This window comes from Lonchura striata, chromosome 2, assembly GCF_050655825.1.
Source record: "Lonchura striata isolate lonStrDom1 chromosome 2, ASM5065582v1, whole genome shotgun sequence".
In the NCBI taxonomy this organism is placed as follows: Eukaryota; Metazoa; Chordata; class Aves; order Passeriformes; family Estrildidae; genus Lonchura; species Lonchura striata.
In genome coordinates this window covers 51,955,447-51,975,479 of record NC_140704.1, presented here as the reverse complement: position 1 = coordinate 51,975,479, position 20,033 = coordinate 51,955,447, and the positions used below count along the sequence as shown (strand labels likewise).

General features: G+C 41.6%; 1 protein-coding gene across 2 annotated transcripts in view; it reads right to left on the bottom strand.

The window, feature by feature from the left end:
• Positions 1-1,324: 1,324 nt before the first annotated feature.
• Positions 1,325-20,033, bottom strand: part of LANCL2 (LanC like glutathione S-transferase 2) — a 32,974-nt gene continuing 14,265 nt past the window's right edge. For both annotated transcript variants that reach the window (XM_021531478.3, XM_085570061.1), the window contains exons 3-9: positions 18,790-18,997; positions 16,438-16,585; positions 15,695-15,841; positions 11,982-12,164; positions 9,560-9,736; positions 6,220-6,292; positions 1,325-4,453 (exon numbers count right to left, since the gene is read on the bottom strand). In XM_021531478.3, coding sequence (XP_021387153.1) covers positions 4,338-4,453; positions 6,220-6,292; positions 9,560-9,736; positions 11,982-12,164; positions 15,695-15,841; positions 16,438-16,585; positions 18,790-18,997 — 1,052 coding nt within the window. In that variant the 3' untranslated portion in view covers positions 1,325-4,337. The remainder of the gene's footprint in view (positions 4,454-6,219; positions 6,293-9,559; positions 9,737-11,981; positions 12,165-15,694; positions 15,842-16,437; positions 16,586-18,789; positions 18,998-20,033) is intronic.

Sequence of the window (20,033 nt, the reverse complement as noted above, 5' to 3'; positions counted from 1 at the left end):
AATTGAGTAGGTGGAACAGGATGCCTTTGTAGGGCCTGTGGCTGTGGGAATCTTCCCCTCTGATGCCCTGTCACCAGGAGCTGAGCTGCCTTAAGAGTTTGTACTATTTGGCAGGGAAATGACTACAGAGACACCACACAGGGCGAGATCCAGCATGATACAGCTTTTGCAAAGCAACTTCTAGATAATAAGGCAATTAAAGATGAGAGGTGCAACTGGCAGCCACTGTTCCAAGCTGCCATGTGCTGCAAGGTGAATGTGGCAGCAGAGAAGGCAGAGGGAACAGTGACAAATTAAGCAGCCCTGCCTTCCTGCACCAATCTGTTATTTTAGCTTTATGCAGTGAAAGAAGTCACAAGGATGGTTGTCGCTTTACCTGTCCCGCTCTGCTTCTCTCCTGCTGCCTAACCCTAACTAACTTAATAGCTACAAGCTGGATTTACTACAATCCACTTGTAGATGTCAAGGAGAAGCAAGCAGTGGTTAAAATTCAGGTCCCTGTGCATAAATCACACTGGCCCAGACTGTGAATCAACATGAAACCAATGAAAACATAAGGGAAAAAAGTGAACTAGGAAGGGCTGCTGCATCAAACACCCTGCTGGGCAGGGCTCAGGCAGCACAGTGGTGACTCTGCCCTAGCTGTTAGGTGACACGCAGTACATGTTCTTCTTCCCATGCATCTCTCATGTACTATTTATATGTTAGCAATCTGCTGTGTTAGAAAAGCCCCAACACTGTTATAAACCTACACCTGAACTTGTACAGATTGTCTACAGACCAGAACTGATCCTCTCCATCCAAAAAAAGCAGCAGTTTCTCTTGGTGGCCAAGATGGCCATGAGTGGCACAAGGGGCTTTGTGAAACAGAAATACTACCCTTTGCCTGCTGCACACTTGATGTTTCCCTCTGTTAAAACCCAACTAGAGGAACATTTCAAACTTCCTCAAAGTTGGGAAACAGCTGTTACTCAGCTGGACAGAGAGATTTCATACATGTGTTTTAAAAAACAGTTCATCCCAAATCTAGCTTTAGCTGCAAACTCAACAGGATCTGTGTGGCCACAAAGGAAAACAGAGTTTTGCAGTAAGCAACATACACTAAAAATCATCTGGAAGCAGCAGCAGGAAAGGCACCTGCAGTGCTAGGAAAATGGGAAGGTTGCGAAAAAAGCCATCTGCCCTCTTTCTGGCATGTGTTTCATCCTGCAGGACTATGACATAGGGAAGCAGCTCAGCAGTCAGATCCACTGGACAGCTACCACCACAGTGCTGGAGGGAAGGAAGGAGAACCACAATGAAGAAGAAACCAGACTCGCACAAATTACCACCACATAGCTTGATCTTTACTAATAAAGCCAAAGAACAAAACATCAGCATTTTTTCCTCTTTTTCTGCCCAAAGAGCATTTCCATTTTTAACACTACTGCTTTTTGCAACAGGTGGACTATAACACACGGACAAAGCAAACCAGGGAATATTAAGACATTTTCTACATTTGTAGTTTGATGTCACTTCTGAAGACAATGCCTTGGTGAAATGCACTTTTTCACCTTCACACCATATCTTTCCTTAAGGGGCCACCTAGATATCACAATGCCATGACAAACAGAAAGGAGGAGCCACGGGGAAAGCCACTCCAGGAAGATGAGGCTGATGCACTGTCAAGACACTTCCCAGCTCAATACATTTCCAGTCTTACTCAGTTCTGAGAGGATTCTGCAGAGGATGGTGCCAGGCCTGCCAGGCCCCACCATGGCAGAAGGCTGGCTATGGTACAGAACAGTAGGTAGCTGACTTGCTCATTATTTTGACAGGTACACTCCAGCATCTTGGGGATCTGCTCAGCATTCAGCTGGTCTTAGTGTGTATATATCTGTGTATTTTTAAAACTAGCAGATTTTAATTCCTTTTAGGCTCCAGCCAGCCAAACTCACCTCCCACAGGAGCCATTCCAAGCACAGTAGCCAAGACTACTGAATATGCATATAATCACTGAATGGAAAACCTGCCAGCTGACCCCCACCTAGTTAAACAGTCCATACAACAGAGGCTTGGGATTTGCAAGGTTGGCCAGTGTTTGCAGGCAGTTCCTGTAAATGTGGTGAGCCCTGTCCCTGTCAGCACACCCAACATGCTCTGCACCCACAGTAGAGGGGAAGAAACAAAGATATGGGGGGTGATATGAAACAGGATCACAGCTGGCATCTACCTCTGTTAGTATTTCTCTGAGACTTCCTGGGCAAGTTTCCTTTCTGGCTTTTCTGTGGGCAGGATCAGGGATCCACAGGCTGAAGAAAGAAACAGAGTTAGCTCTTGGCATTCTTGGCATGGAGGAATCTCTCATCAAGATGTCTCTGCTGGTACACTGAGCACTGTGTCTATGATCAGCTCTTCCTGTTCCTCACGGATCCCTCACATTAATAACTCCCTCTGTCCCTCACTTTTTTGCTCTGCTCCTGTTTGCTTCAGCCCAGCTGCTTGCCATGCAGCATTGCCTGCTCCCACTGCTTTCAGCATTTTCCCCAATCTCTAGCTCTAGAGATGCAGCTGGCTTTGTTGCTCCCATCTCACCTTCTGCCTTTGCCAGAGGAGCGGAAAAGTCTCTTTTGCTGCTCCCATGTTTTAATCCTACCCCAGCAGAGAAGCTGCTACACTGTGACATTAAGCTGTTTGTGCACTTACACTGTTGCTGCTGTACAGCAGAACTGAATGGGGAAATTATTAACGTCGCAAAAGATTTGGCAACAGATAATGGAACATGCTCACAGAAGTCACCTGCAAGGTGACATATCAAAACCGATTTCTGCAGGAGCAACAATACATCTCCAAGCCCAACCACAGACACTGGCACTCAGCAGATGGCCCACAGGTCACAGATAGCCCAATGCGTGCCCAAAAGGTCAAACTGCGCCATCTGTCACACTCGCACCCGACAGAAGATACCAATTAAAAAAAGCACCTGGACTGAGAGCACAAGACACCTTGGGGAGGATGACCACAGAGCCTGAGTGACTGGGAGTGTGCTACACTTCAGGTACTACCTGGACACATAAGCCTGCTCTAAGAATACTTGAAGTATGTCCCACTTCTCCCAAACCAATGGCCTGATACTCAGAAGCACCTGAAGGCAGGTCTAGTATTTCACAACCCCACCACACAACAGGGGGAAGTAAAGCACTAACAACAGTTAAGACTATGGGAAAAGAGCTTTTTCTGTGTGGATTTGAAGATGAAATATACTTCAATTACAGCCACTAGCAATGGCTCTGTATTGCTCAATAATCCTCTGCAGCTTCCAAAAGCAGCTGGTATTTATCACTCCTGTACTACTACATGGAAGGGGAGGGTTGGAACAAATCACCACTTTGTTTCCAAAGTAATAACCATCCTGAGCTACCTGCATGAGAGGCTTGCCCTGGCACCCTCCCTTGCCCATCTGTATACAAGATGCTGCAGGAGAGGTTTATTCCAAATTGAGGCCTAGGAAAGGAGAAGCAGTTATGTTGTCCAGGCTCTGCTGCTGGTAGCAGAGGGAGGTTAGTCCGAGTGACTCCACCTGCAGTTTAAGTTCACTGCATGGGATGGTGCTTTGCAGCAGTGGGGAGAAGCATCTCCACCCTGCTATAAGCACCTAACACACTAACCAGCTGCAGGTATCAAAGGGAACCTCTCTTTCAGACTTTTAAAGAAGCCTCCCACAACAGTGGGAAAAGATAAGGTAGATCTCTTCCAACCTGCTAACTTTCTGAAAACAGAAATGGCCTCATGCCTCTTCATCAAAACAGGCTGATCTCCACCAGCTTAGTTTGTAAGGACTGTGGAGAAAAAGGCAGAAAAAAATGAACATAGAAACGTTTTTCATCTTTTTTGAGCTGCCAGCACACCAGTGAAGCTGGGCACCCACTGTCCTGCAGCGAACTCTCTCTGTGGGTAACCACGCTGCAGAAAGCAACACTGCTCTTGTGAGTCATGCACAAAGGTACAGGACGGAGATTCACACAGAGACCAGCTTTTGGCTAACAATAAAAGACTCTGATCAACACACAACACCAATAAACGTGCAGAGCATGGCAAAGACCTGAAGAAGACAAATACAACAGAAAAGAGAAAGTTCAAAACTTGACTTCTCTGGTCCTACATCTGAAGGCGTCACTTTAACAGAACTTAAGTGTGGCTTCTCCTGTTCATGCTCTAATGACTTCATGGTCCTTTGGGGCAGAAGGGGTGAGAAAAGGGCTTTATCCATCTGTCAGTTCAGCATCAAGTTTGTTCACCATCAGAGGCACTAAACAGTCCATCTCTTTTGGTATCAGTTTCCTTTCAAAATGATGGTTTTAGCTGTCCTGTTCCACTTTGTTTTCCTTCCTTTGAGGTCTAAGTTCAAACGCTGGAAACTGGGAGGTCTCCGGTACTGAAATGTCCGAGAGGAAGTGGATGGCTCCAGCCATGCCTAAAACATAAGGAGAAGGAGATCATTGTGCACATTAAAATAGCACAACTGACAGCAAAGGCAACAGCACCCCTTTGAACACCTCCCACATTAGGATTTTTTTCAAGAGGTGAATTTAGACCCTATGGAAAGGCAGGTTCATCTGTACTTTGCACAGGAAACCAAATTTTCTTTGAAAAGATTAAAGACAAGAACCAAGATGTCTCTGCTAACATCCCTTGAGCTGAACAAACTCAATGCTATTTAAAATTAAGAATAAATTAATGCAAGCTTGGACTGTCCTTCATAGTTTGAGCTGCTCTTGCTTGTCATTTCACTGGTTAAAAGAAAAAGCCAAAACTTTATTGCATTTGTGACATACAGATTCATTTCCTCACTATCCATGAAGAGGTCCAGACCCCAAAGTGCATCACCCAACAGAACTCATAGGGCAACAGACAAGAGAGACACTACAAGGAAATCATACAAATACAAGTTCAGTTTTATGATCAAGCTAAAATCCTGCTTTATAAACAGCTATGCATATATATATATATATAAAGGAACTTTTCTGAATTACAGTATCTGATGGAAACAAAAAACTTAGGACAATTCCATAGATGCACATGCCACTTCTGTTCAAAGCACACATATACAGGCAAAATTGGACAATTGCAAACACAATTTTGGCTACAGAAAGAAACAAAGCCCCACTTTAAGAGGTTTTTTTTTCATCTCAAATGAGACTTCTGTATTTTTCTTAAAAAAATCCAGACAATTAAAAACCAAAATAAAAGCTGTATGTCCTCATTCAAAGCACAAATCATCCTGCTATTCATACTGTTTCACCTTCTCAACAAATTTCAAAGATTTTCTACAAGAGATTATATGCATGCTCTTTTCCCTCCCTACAAGAGCATGAAGGGGTGCTCTCAGGAATAGCAATATTTATATTTTATAATTTATTTATATATAATATTTCTTCTTTAAGCATTAAGACAGTAACTGTATTTAGAAGGGCTCCTGCTCTCTTGTGTTCATTCACACCCTGGATTGTTAATTTGCAAATATTCCTGCCCGGCTGCTGTAATTTCAAATATCTGCGACAGGTGGCACACGAGGCTCGTTCATGGAGCAGCCGCGGCCCTATCTTAAATCCCACTTGGATCTGTAATTCCTTGCTACTGATTCTGTAACGTGAGGATGATACAAGGAATAGAAAATAAGCTACATAAAAAAAAAATTACAAAGCTCTAGGAAAGTATCTGGTAATATCTTGGAACTTACAGATAAGCCCCTAAGAACTCTGCACTGCTTTCCTGTTCAAGTGATTTGGGTTCATATTAAAACTACCTTTTCCTTGGTTGAGTATGGCAACAGAGAAGGCCTAGTTCTGACAGCCAGCAGCTAGCTGGAGACCCCCTACCCACAGCTGCTCCTCTGCCCAGTCCCTCTGAAAAACCAACTATGACAAAACTGTCGCCTGAATTTCTGTTTGCTTTAAACAAAGTTGCATCAGCACAGCAGAATTTTATTCTGGAGGAACACTGCCACTGGTTTTACATTCAAACTGCTGAAATGAAAGCAGGAGTGAGAGTTGTGATAGTGAATAATTTTTCTTTGTCCTTTTCTACCCCCTGCCTTCTTATAGGCAGAGACAATGGTGTAGGGGTGTTTAATAGTGGAGGAACCAATTGAAGACTTCCCAACTCCTATGTATGTGCCAAAATTGAAAGGATGCCCTTCTTTCCCGTAGTACAAGACCATATGCAACACCATCACTTTACCTTCAAAGAGGGAATAAGGTCGGTCAGGAATACGACATCCATGTGCACCATACTCCAAACACCATTCAGCAAACTGGGGAACACATTAAAAATATTTTTTTATTCACAACTGTTAAATGCAAGCTTGAGTATCTAAATATCATTAATAGGTACAAAATGTGAAGCAGTGTAAGCAGACACACAACACATAAATCACTGAGATCAATTTGTCCTCCTTCAACCATGACAAGGCTGCAATCAGGTTTTAAAATATATATTTGCATAGAGTGAGTTTCAGTTTCATAACAATGTAATGGTGGGCTAGACATCTGCTTTTTGTAAATCAAACCTGCTACATGCCAAGGAAAAATGCTGTAAGAACAGATATACTCAGTCAATATTTATAATATTGTATCAGTCTCTCTTCTCTATTGGTGCTTAATTTATCCACAAACTCAGGATTTATAGCTGTTAATTGCATTTTGTTTTTCTTTCATTTCTGTGCAACAGTTTAGAGTATTAAATCTTCAGCTGTCATTAATTAGTTTCATTTATTTGCTCTCCCCAAGCCTTATGAAAAATCATTATAAATACAGTTAGACAATTACGGTCATCAATGTTTTGTTGCAGGAAGTGGATCACCATTAAAAAGAGTTAATAGTGTCTTTCTCACATCCATTAGCACTGCTGAGGCAGCTATATTAGACACACATGACTTATGAACTACACCTGGATCAATTCAGTAAGAACCAGCTACTTCTCCTTTATGGCTCTCCAGAGCATTAGGGGGGCACAAGTTTCCCTGGCATTTCTGTGCTTGGATGCAAACCACTGCTTGTTCGAAATACATGCATAGACTCCTGCAAAGGAAACAAGTGAGAGATCTCTCCCTGATTCCCCCGCAATTGGGCCTACCTGCTAGCCAACACATCAGCCTAACTAGAGGGTGCCCCTGCCCTAGAGCTGGGGCTCTATGGAGGGTAAGTATGATTCCAGAGCTATAGGTCTGTTCATTACAAGGAAATGGATGGTATCTCCTCTCTCCCTCCCCATTCCGTTCTGTTTAAATATTTAGTGGGGGATGATGATCTTCTCTTGATAAAGGCATGCGCATGTGTCTGAGTGTCTTTCAGGAAACACAAGGGAAAAAACCACAAACACAAACACTGTGATTCACACTGTTATTAAGAATTGATTACACATTTTTGGGCACCCTCTGGGTATAAATCTCCAAACTATGGTTTAATTTTCCCATGTAATCCTGTCTTAAATGTGAGGACCAAACATGTTTATGGCATGTTTCTATGCTACAATCAATTCTTGCAACATCCACATCTGATTGCACACTAGCCCTGATTATTACTTCCAGCCTGGGAACTACAACAGAAATTTTAAAAATGCACTCTAGGCTACTGAAACACAACCATCATTTGCAAGTTCTTAACTTCAGCACAACCGCGATCCAGTAGGCCACAGGATCTTTGTTTAACTTGGGGGAGGGAACAGGGGAAGAAACAATATCTTAGGGAGACATCTGACATTATTTGTCACACAGACTGGCATGCTTACCACCAGCAGTGGCAATCACAAGGCTGAACAGCACAGGGCTCAATGCTCTGTTGCCTAGAGCCCATGATGCCACAGCCCCTCTCTCCTCTTACAGACAGGCCAGCTAGGAGTGCCTCAGCTCCTGATCATCTGAGAGGAAAGCCGTGAGGATGAAAGTATGAGCACAAAACAGGGGTCTCCTCTATTCAAGTTCTTGTGGCTCATTTTGGAAACAGTTTTGTGGCTTTTGTGAGGCAACCAGGGATTCCAGGCAAGACTCCTTGCCCTAGGCCTGATGTTTTCAGTGTGAAGAAACACCCTTGGGAAGGCAGCCATCTCATCCTCACAATTACATGCCTCTAGATACCAACATAACTGCATGTTTGCTTCCCTGCACACTCTGGCTCAGAAAAAAAAAAAAGATTTCAAGAGTACTAGACAAGCAAATTCCTCTGCCTGTTTCCCTCTTACTCTGCCTGTTTCCCCCCTACCCTGCCACTCAGCATGCTAAGCAGCAGAGTGGCTGCAAATCCACTGCCTGAATATGACACCCAGCTCCAGCAAACAGTCTTTGGCATCACATCTGCACATACTGCATCACAACTTAAAGGGATTTCAGGTAAGTATCAGAGTCTCTTTCTGGCTTTGAGAGAGATACGTTTGCTTCTCTCTAGCTGGGTGGGGACAAACACCAAGTCTCTCTTGGGCCAGAAATGCAGCACCACCAGGAGCTGACAATGCTGCACAGAGCTGCAGAAGGTGTGCTAGCATGGAGGATGATAGGGAGAGTTGACAGTCACGCTGCCAGCAACGCCTGCAGGGTGCTGTGGCTCACACATCAGCAGTGGGTGACTCCACATGTAACAAAGTCACACATTTGCTGTTGGAGTACTAGCATTTTATTTCAATCTCTAGGATGCAGGTACGTCTACAGGTGTGCTCACAGCATGATGCTTTGGTAAATGTGAGACAAGAAGCAGGTTTTTAAAGCTCTGCTGAGAGAGGACAGGCTGACAGGAGAGATGAATACAATAACTTTACATATGGCCAATATTCACTAAAAAGCACCTAGGAAGCAACTCACCAAATTTCATTTGCAATACGGTGTAAAAGGCTTCAGCTAAAAAGCTGTGTACATAACATGAAACCTCATATCAAGGAATTAAAGTGGAAAATAAATCCAACAAACCAAACCAAGGTCTTACAAGGTAAGGAAACAGGGAGAGAAAGCCTTCTCCTTCAGTAACTGCTAGCATAGTCAAGAGCTGATAGAAGAACTTGGACAATTGCAGTGGAAAAATTCTGAGCGTGTCTTTCTCTGCAATTTGTATTAATAAAAAAACTCTAAGTGAGCAATTTAATAACTGCAATTCAGAGCTCTAAAAGCCCCAAACAGGCACTAGTCTGAAAACAAATAATTACAAAATACAAATACAAACAGTATTGCTGGAGGACCTGAGGAAGAGAGTGGAACTCTCAGTGGAATAATTAGCAGCACATAACATCAGTCTGTTATTGTTCAGGCAGGCTAATTTTCAGGCTCTTATTTTCTTCTGAATACATTTAGTCCCTCCCCTCTTACAGATAATTTATGTGTTTCAGTCTGCTTATTATGCCAGTACTTGCCCCACATACACAGTTGAAGTTGTCCAGTCAAAGTGAATGAAGTGGAGCAAGTGATGGACCCTGTTATCCCACCCAGTGTCCCAGCCAGCCCCAGTGCACATCAGCCCACCCCCACCCAGTCCACCCCTGTACAGGCACTGGGATGTGAAAGGGAGCAGTGATTTTGCTGCCCTGCTGCAGAGCTCACCTTGCAAGCTCGGTAGAGGTACTTTCTGTCCTGAGTTAGGTTGTAGAGAGACAAGAAGGAGTAGCCATTGCCAGCAGTACCATGGCAGATCCCGTACCCTTTTCTCAATAAACCTCTCTGCCAGATGACATCACTGCAATCCATAGCATCTTTCAGGTATTTATCCTCTTTAAAAGTCTGTGGAATAAAAGCAGAAAATAAACACACATCAAGTGAAGGATTAATGAAAACAGAAGGTGTTTTGCTGTTTGCGTAGGGTTTTTCCATATAAAATTTATTTTGAATTTTAATAATCTATTCTTTATAGACTTCTTTCTTTTCTTAGCATGCTGTTTCTCCTTTCTCTGCAGGGTAAAAGAAAAAACTTTTCAGATTTTTGTTTCCAAAATCAGGACCCTCAAAAAAAAACCCTTAAGTTCAAGGCCTTTGGTTCTAAAACCTACCATCTATTTGAAGGGTATGTGATCCTTTTTTCTTAATTTTCTATTCCCAAACCAGAATTTGAAAACACAGAAATGTGATACTGCCTCCAAGAAATGTAACACAGAAAAATGGATTAGGACCAAATTTAGGACCAAATCTGGTCCTAAATTGCTGGTCTTCATGATTAGTTCTTCCTGACTGCTCATGTCTGCCCTCAATTCCATGTCAAAAATCCACAAGAATATCTCTTTGCATAGCACAGGACTCTTTTCTCTGTCACAAATACAAGCAGGAACTCTACACTGCCTTTTTGACTACTTGTATTAGTATATTTGTATTGTATATAGTCAGTTTGAGCAAAGGAACACTTTTGCAAAGTTTATTGCATCTGAAATGCACTTTAAAAATAGAGAATTCATCCAGAAAAAAGCAAACAAAAGCAAGTAATTTATCTGATTAATACCAGAATTCCACCTTTATAAAGCCATTTTGTTGCTCATCTTTGCCTAAGTCCCTTTACAGATCAACAAACAAACTAAACTTCAAACCAACAACAAAAACCCCTACCAAAAAACCCCAACAAGACAAACCTGATGCACTACTGTAGACTTAGTCCTTTGGAGATAGTATCCCCTAGCAAACTATTTAATAATAGAAGCAACTAACATGCAAGATTCTTAAATTCACAAGTTTGATACAGGAAGTGCCTCTCTGAACAGGTTTTGCCAGCTGCTTAGCTGTAACATTTTGAATTAAGGCCTGGTGACAGCACTTGATTTCCAGGACAAACACTGCTGTCTGTTATCACAAGTCCTGTGCCTGGTATGAAAGCATAGCCAGCAAAACACATGCCAACTTTTTGCTTCCAGTGCTTCAAAAAGAAGAATATAAAGAATAATAGAAAAACATATGTTTCATCACCTTAAACACAGAAAGAGGCCAAAAAGGAGACTGCTAATCAGAACTTGGTCCTATCCCTCTCACCTCTTGCAAAACATTTTGTGCTGGGGAAAGCATCATATTGTCAAAGAAGGAGAGAGCGGAGAAGTGTTAAGTCAATCTCCTACCAGAGTCCAAAGAAAAAGCAACTGCAACTGCTGTTATATGCAGCAATGCTGTAAGAAATTTAAAGCTCACATTGCAGGTAGCAGCATGAGTAATTATTCCATAAACCAAGCCTGCTTTTCACCAGCCCACCCAGATGGCAACCAGGGAATCTGTCAAGGAGGGCTGTCAAAAGCAAGAATCGATTTGCATAAATTTAATTAAATGGCATACTTTCAAATGTCATGCAAATCAGAAGCACACACACAAAAAGACAGGTAGCAAACCTAGTTAAGAATGGAGATGGGCGAACAGCAGGCTTGTGGTAGCTCAGCAGTTTTATTTATGCCCTGGAAGGGGCCTCGGATCTTAGCTCTGATGTTAAGTTCTCGAGACTTGTATCTTAATAATGGAGTAATTTATGGAAGACATTCTTTGGCAAGGCACATGAACCTATTATTTTGAAAACCAACATAATTGTTGACATTTTTAGGATGAAGATTCAAAGAATTTAGGTCAATGTTCTCACACCCAGGACTTTGATGCCAAGTTGTTTAAACATATGTCTCTTTTCTAAGAAAGCTTAGTAACTGCTAGTGCCCTGAGAAGCAATTTTACCCAGTTATTTTCTCTTTAAAACATACCAATATAAGTATTCTGAGATTTTTAGGTGTCTAGCTTGGCGTTCTTGTTCAAAAGTCTAGATCTAGAAAGATGCTATATAAAGTCTTGCAAGCAAACAGGCCTGCATGAGTATCTCTGTAAAGAGAGAGCTATATATACATATGTATGTGTATATATTTACATATATCTAAGAGCTTGGTACTAATTACACCAAGGCTGTGAGTTTGATCCCTGCTTGGACCACTCACTTAGGGGCTGGACTTGATGATCGTTATGGTTGCCCTGCAGCCCAGAATATTCTGTGAATCTGTGAAATCTATGAATGATTCACCTTATAAGCCTGCATGAGCATGTGGATGACTCCGGGGGCACCATGGCACCAGTGAACCAGCCTGTCAGTCTCATTGCTCAGCGACGATGGGTAGTTCCCAGATCGGAATTTTTTATGACGCACGTAGTCAATGCTTGGCTTCACCAGCTCTGTCAGGGTCTCCTGGTCCACATTTGCAATTGGCTGAAGAAAACATTAAAATAAACATCACTAAATACATCAACAGAAGTAGTAACAAATTGTGTATCAACACTTAATTCTACAATCTGTTTTCAAGTATCCTACATACGTGCCCTTGATCCAAATACTGTGAATTACATCCTACAGATTTAATTAACGCCTGCTTATTGACACCCTTGCTAAGAGCATTTTTACAGTCATTGCAGAGACGAAGAAAATTGGGGCACCAAATTATGACCCATCTTAATGGAGGTGACACAGAAAGATTATAGAAGAACTGAGAACAGAGTATGAAGACTTCCAGACTTTGTAACTTAAAAACTTAAAAAAAGGGAGAACACTTACAGGAGTAAGACAATTTTGTACACATGGTGCTCATAATACAGACTTCCAACATATTGGGTTACACATTTTGTTTTAAAAAGAACTATTTCTCAACAAATGAAGGAAGGTGTATAAAGCAGCATACCTGGCAAGAGACTGATGAAGGTTGAAGTTTTCCATCATAAACAAAGCTCCCTAAAGCTATGGGCTATAAATCTGCATTTCCAATTTTAGAAGCAATAGCTACCTCACCAAACAACTAAACATCTTTGTACTACAAAATTATCCTTCAATTGCTCTTAGGAATTTTGTTTCTAGTTTTTTTGTTTAATTTACATTCCTGTCAAATGGAGAATATATTCCTTGTAACCAAAGGTTTAGAAGCCAAGTAACTGTTGTGTCTGCAGTTGCTCTTGGTTGGCATTCCCTCCACTACCAGCCCATTTTCCACCATTTTAAAAGCAGAACTCTCTATTTTTACACAATCTACATGATTTCTGGAATTTCTGCAAGCTGTGGGAACAACTACAGGCACTGAAGCCTTATAACCGAGTTATTATTTAATAACTGAGTTATTTTTTAAAATAACTTCTCTTTATTACTGATTCAATGTCATAAAACTCTACTGTTTCCCACCAGCTTCAGCACATTTGTACTCAACAGGTGAGCACACTCCTAGAATTCAAGGTCTGACAGCCCAATTAATGAAAATTTTCAATATTTTGAGTAACCTGAAAAACGAGAAGCCTCTGTTTTTCAGCCAGAAGACCTCTGCCAGTCTTTTATACACCAGGTCTCTCAAGCAGACTGTTCATGCTGCTGAATACAGAGCATCTTGTCATCAAAAACACCCCAAAGCTAATTGTTTTTGGTTTTTTTTTTTTTTTTTAAACTCTTGGATTTCACAAGGAAATCCTGCAGAAGAAGGCAAAGAGGATGGACACCAGCAATAAATGCCTTCAGTCTTGAGCTGTGCAAGGCAAGCCCAGCCCAGCTCAGAAATCCTTAGAAGGTAAATCCAAGAAGAGCAGAGCTCTTTACAAACCTCTTTACCTTGTGCTTCCAAGAAGATTTGAGTGCAAGTGAGATTTTGGTCCAAGCTGCAGAGGTTCCCAGCACTTACTTCAAACAGTTACAGAGTAACCTTGAGGTGTGTGTCCTGACTTTCTGGCCAAGAGGGATGCTATGCAAACAGACACTTTTGCTTCAGGGTTAGTGAAAGGAGTAGAGACTTCATAGCTAGCACTTCAGAATTCCCCCTCTACCTCCTGGATGAGTTATTTTAACATGGCTAAGCTCTTGTTCTCTCAGTAGCCTGTACATAACCCCAGCAATACATGTTTTCTCCAGTTTAAGAAGCGTTTGGACAACACTTGGCAACAGCATGATTCTTGGTGTTCTGTGCAGGGCCAGGAGTTGGACTTGATGATCTTGATATGTCCTTTCCAATTCAGCATATTCTGTGATTTTATAAGTTGTACAGGAATTACCCTCAGTAACCTTCACATCTCAGGTGCAATGTTCAATGCCTTTTTTTTGTTATCAAATAACCATTCAACAAACCATCTCTTAAATTATTTGATTAAAATACAGCAAAATTCACTCATTTGATGTGGGAGGGATGAGGAAAGGATGGGACTCCAATATGCCACCTTTTTCTGCAGTGGATGACTCAACTTTGCATGACTCACAATATTTAACATACAGTGACAAGATGGTAATCTAATGCTGCATAAACAATGGCTTTCTGGTAATTCTTAAAAGCAGCAATAACATGTAAAGGAAAAATAACTAGGATTTTAACATGTAGACAGAGTAGCTTCTGCTCAAATAATAAAGCATTGTGCAATGATTTCTGCTATCAGCCTTAAATAGTAAATGAAGGATAGAGCCTTTAGAGTCTTCTTTAGATGACTAGATGTTTATCTGAAAATCTAGCACTACCAGGGAAAGAAAAATAGAAGGCAGAAAGCTGAAGAAGCAGAAGAGAGTGGACAAAGTTGTTGAAGACAGCAGTAGGTAAAGATAGGAGCACGATAAATTAAAGCAGCCTGAGGCCCCAGTGGGATGGTCACTGAATAAAATGGGTATAGTGAGGTTAAGACACACCCCAGGTAGAAGAGCAGTAGCTACTTCTATAGCAAAGTCAACTGGTTTAACCAGAACTGCTGATGGAAGTGGTGTAAGGTAATCTGAAACACAGCATTTTTCCTAAGTGAGGAATGGCTGAGAAGTGGCAGCACCAAATACCAGCTCAGTCACCTCTGCAGTGAACATTTGTACACAGCTGCAGACTGTGAGGATGTACAGTCCTTCCATTTGCCTGAAGAAAACTCATTCTGCATGAGCTGGCAAGGAAATTGATATTTACAAAGATGTACAGACTGGCAGCAGCATCTTCAAAAGCCAGAAACAAGTGCAATAAAGTTTTGCAGCTCTGTGGCAATCTTCTATAATGAAACTTAAGGCTCTTTCCCCAGACTGTAGAACAGAAATAATCATAATCCTATTGCAAATCTCAGGGCAGGGGGGAATCAATTTATGTATGGGAAAGAGGTTTACAGAAGAGAGGAATCTCACTAAGGAAAACAGAAAGAGGAAAGCAGTGGTCATAAATACACTAAAGAGCATCAGAGTTTCATGTGAGAAATAGGGGAGTTAAGGAAGAAGAAAAACATCTAAATAATAAAAGCATACTGAAGACTAATATATGATTAAAGATAGTCTTCCAAAAGCACCAAGGAAGTGGGGGGGAGGGGGGGGTGGCAGGGAATCATTACAGAAGAGAAGGACATGGAGGACAGGAGGCATCAGCAGTGCAATCATTTAAAAATAGCAAAAAATTGAAGAGTGATGGATAGTAAGTGAATTTCTAGTTGTTCTAACTGCAAGTACCAGAAGAAGTAAGTAAGATGAGAGAAAGCACTTCACTGTCTTTGCTGAGGACAAGAAAGCAGATCCTGAAAAGCTGGTACTCTGAACAACAGATCAAGAGTTAATTCATTCTAGTGTGATCATACCCTAGTCACAGTTTTCTTCTGCTATCAAACCCTTAGGTAGCACCTCAGCACAGTTCTGTGCTGCAGTCTAACTCCAAATTGTGAGACCCTGATCCAGCACAACACTGCACATGCACGAAAGCTGAAGATAAGATCTCTCTGATCAAAAATCACTGCTACTTTACCCCAGCCAACAGAAGATGCTCTTACCTGCATGAGCATGTAATAGATCCCAGCCACTCCATGGGCTGCTCCAACATACTGCTTCCTGTGCCACTGGTACAACAGAGGACAGCGGTCAGTTTTCCGCTCCTCCTTTGAGAAGTTTTTCCCCGACTCAATAATGGCATCTATTACCTAAGAAAAAGAACACACACTCATCACCAGTGTTGCTTACTTAAATTCAGAGGGTTTTGCTTCTGCATGACTAAATCCACAACAAAAACTAAGCCACAATACAGTGGTAGAACAACAATATTCAATTCATTTGGATTTGAGTGTTGAGGGAGAAAAGGTATTTTCCTTAATGATGAAATCAATTGTATTTTAAGAGTAGAAATTTAATCAATATTTCTAATTACTTTTTTCTAGCCCCAGCATCTCTGGTTCTGGTATATGCAAATGTTCCCCACTCTACATTTCCTTTCTTTTATCTGAAGATACTTCCACACTTGCGTCTTAAGGTTATTTTGTAGTAATGTCTCAAGTGGCCAAAACTAGTTACATAATAACTTATTTCCTTGGTGGACACAGACCCACCTACACTGGTCTGTCCCAGCCCCAGCTGGGCAGCAGGGAAAGGGGGAAGAGACTGAATGTACAGATGAGATTGGGTTTCCAGCTCTAGGTCCCTCTTCTCTCCAGCATTCCCCTCCTAAATTGCTTGGAAGATGTATGAGAGCAATTCCAGTTCAACCTGACACTGTGATGCTGGAGAGAGAAAAGTGTCTTACCTCTTTGATAACAGACTGTGGGACAGTGTCTGGACCTATTTCAGTGTTCAGGTACAGCAAGGCATACAGGTAACCTGCTCTGCCATAAAGCAGCTCATCTGGAAGTTCAGAATCTGTGCTGATGACTGTCCTTTGGAGTTGCAACAACCTGCATAAGACAAGGAAGGTGGGGAAGAGAGTATCTTCTGTAGAGACCACACTGCATTGTACAAGCCATCAATCTGCCAGAAGCAGAACAAATGGGGAAGCCCCACCAGCCCCCTTCAACCATTCCCAGCCCAGTTGGCTGCCGGGTTTACAGGCAGGAGCTCTGCATGCCTGCCATCTTCGAGATGGGAAACTGAGCCAGAGCCAGGTCGGTATCAGCACAAATGTCAGGATTCTGTGCAGACAGAAACAGATGCAGGGTAGGAGATGGAGAAGCCCAGAGAGCTACTCCAGCAATGACAGAAACCTCCTGGAGCCTCTGGGAATTTCACCAAAGTCAGGAACACTTAATTGTACATTGTTAAGAGGGAAAAAAACCCCAAAGAAAAATCCCAAATACCACCATTCGTTACTCCCTCTCCTAAGAAAACACTCTGTCTCAAAAATTTAGCACCTCAGTTTTGAAAAGGACACTGCTACAATGCAGAAGTGTTTTGCTTGCCTTTAGCAGTGAAAAAAACAAGAAACAAGAAGTGCTGGCCGTGGTAACTCTCATTTTCTTCAGAATGACTCTCTACTAATACTCTACCAGTCTGTATTAGCACTGAGGTGGATCAGAGATCTGTTTTATGGCCACTCCCTCCCTGTCTCTTCCTATCTTTTTTGATTAAATTGATATTTAGATAAAACCATGGTGATGATAACATTTTAAATTCGGGGAGGGGTAACAACAATCTGGATTAAGACCAAATTCAATTCCCAGATTCCCCCAGCTATTATTTCTCAGGAGAAATGCTAGCATTAATATCATGCCATAACAAAACCACTGACCTCAATCATGTGTTCATGCTGTCACTGCTTAATACTAGGGAAAAGCTACTAAAAAAAACAGTTTTATAATCTCCTTTCTGAGAACTACGCTTTGGATTTAAAATTAAATTATTTACTCCTAAACTGTCCACTATTAAGTTTTATTGTTGAACTCATACAACTGACAAGGTAAAAAAAGTGAAATCACAGATTCTATTTTGACCTCTATAATGTACCACTCAGCTGGTGTCATGTACATATTTGTAAACAAAAAAAGTTATAAAATAAACAAATAATCAAACAACTCCTTTTCACTACTCCTCATAGAAATTACTTTCCAAGGAAGGGCAACACTAAAAGATTTACTGCTAATCTCATTTTGCTATACTCATACTTTTTGCCTTACAGCAAGCAACACTGCCTTCTGAACTGCATTCAAAATGACATGCCCAAGTTTACTGCCAATTGTAAAAGCAAAAACCCCCAAACCTAAGACTCACTTCAAAACTAAAATATTCATTCAGGAAGAGCAGCAGAGGTTAATCACACTAGGATTCTAGAATAAAAAGAGACCAGTAACATTCCCAAACAAAGCAGAATGGAGATGAGGACATAAGCCTCATTGCAAATTCTGCCAGCCTGAGGTATGCTGATGGACTGTGGTGCTGAATGCACATCCCACAGGGTTCCAGCACTTTTGGGATTTTGTAACAGTGCTATCCCTGCCTAGGATAGCAATCAACTCTGTACCAGCAAAGGCCCAGTCAGCTCTCTAATGAAGCTACATCTAAATGGGATTTCTTGAGACATTTGTTCCATTTAGATTACTTTGAAAAGGGGCTGGCATTTTTTCAGGCCACCCTTCCTATACTCTGTTCTAATTAAATTCTTTGCCTTTACAAATCTCCTCCTGCAAATACTTCCTCTTTCTTATATTAAATTTTTGTTACATATCAATATAATACACTGTGTTTCTGTCTGCCTGCATCCAGATCCTGCAGTACACATTTTCTAATGAACCTCCAATTAAGACCCAGTCTTTACAGACAGCATCACATACTGCACAAGCACTACAATATTGCCGATGACAAGAGCATGGCTTTTGTTAAACGTCACTTCAATGTGACAAAATCAGAACGTGTGTGCACTACAGATATGCCTAAGACATCCTGTCCTAACAGCGATAGAGGACTCAAGATAACCCACTAAATGTGAATCAAGTGCAAGCCAGCTATAATAAAGATAAAGCCTATTTTGTATTCTTGTACCAAAAACTTATCAGGAGAGAAAGTGTCCATTCTTTAACCCCGTCCTCTAAAATTTCACTTGCAAAGTTACTGAACCAATGCTCTCTACAAATGAGGGGCATGACATTTCCCACCATCAACCACTTACTTGGCAACACATTCTTGAGATTCACTGCTGTTTTTCAGCTTGTGGTAGACCACTGCACCCACTGCCAATGGCCCAGCATCACCACAGAGGAAAGTAACTCTTCTGCCATTCAGATTGCGAAGAATTCTCTTCACGTAATCAAGAGATCGCTGCAAATGGCTCTGGTTTTTCGTGACGCGGTATAGTTGCAGATATAAGAGGGCAATACCTGAAATGAACACATGAAAAAGAGAGTTTCACTTACTTTTCTTTCTAAGTATATCATATTCCCCTTTTGGTGCCTCTGAACCAGTAACTCAAATGTGAACAGGTATTTTGGCAATAAAAACATGTCAGTAAAGGGTCCTAGCTGATGCAGTGTGAAGGCACTGGACCACACTGTTTGGATGACATTTCAATTGGATCACAGGAAAAATAAAAATTATCAAACTGAAACCCAGTGGTAGAGTCTCAATTTCCAAAAAAAGGAAGAAAACTCGTAACTCAGGCCTCAACACTTGGCAAACTGTATTGACTTTGCATAGCCAAGCCTTGGTAGTGGGGGGCTACAGGCTTCTGTGAGAAACTGCTGGAAGCTTCCCCCATGTCTGGCAGAGCCAATCCCTGGTGGCTCCAAAGGCTGATGTGCCACTGGTCAAGGCTGGGCAAATTAGAAATCGTGGTAATGCCTCTGTAATAACAGATTAAGGAAGAGGAAAAAAAGTTACTGTGCAGCTGTAATTGTGGCCAGAGAAGACTGGAGTGAGAACATGGGAGAGGAACAGCTCTGCAGACACCAAGGTCAGTCAAGAAGGAGAATGGAAAAGGTGCTCCAGGCACTGGAGCTGAGATTCTTCTGCAGGCCATGAAGCCTTCATAATATTTTCTCTTCCCTGTCCAAGCTGTGGAAGGGAGTGAGAGAGAGGTTTTGTGGGTGCCCTGCATTCAGCCAGTACCAACCCACTGCACAAAGAGATCACTGAAGATTCAACAATTTGATTTAACAAGCACATGTATGTCTGAGTATACTAACTGTACAATACTCATCTACTACATGCAAGAAGTGACTTCTCATTTGATTTGTAAAAGGACCTTTTGATGAGTTTTTGGATTCAAGTTGACAAGTTCTTTATAACCCCTAAAAGTATTTCACAACAAGATTACAAGCTTGTACAAGTCAAGCAAGTTTGTAAAAGCCAGAAGTCAAATCAGGGCTCTAAGAATGCCAGGACATACTATCAAGCTTCACTCTGTTGAACTCACTA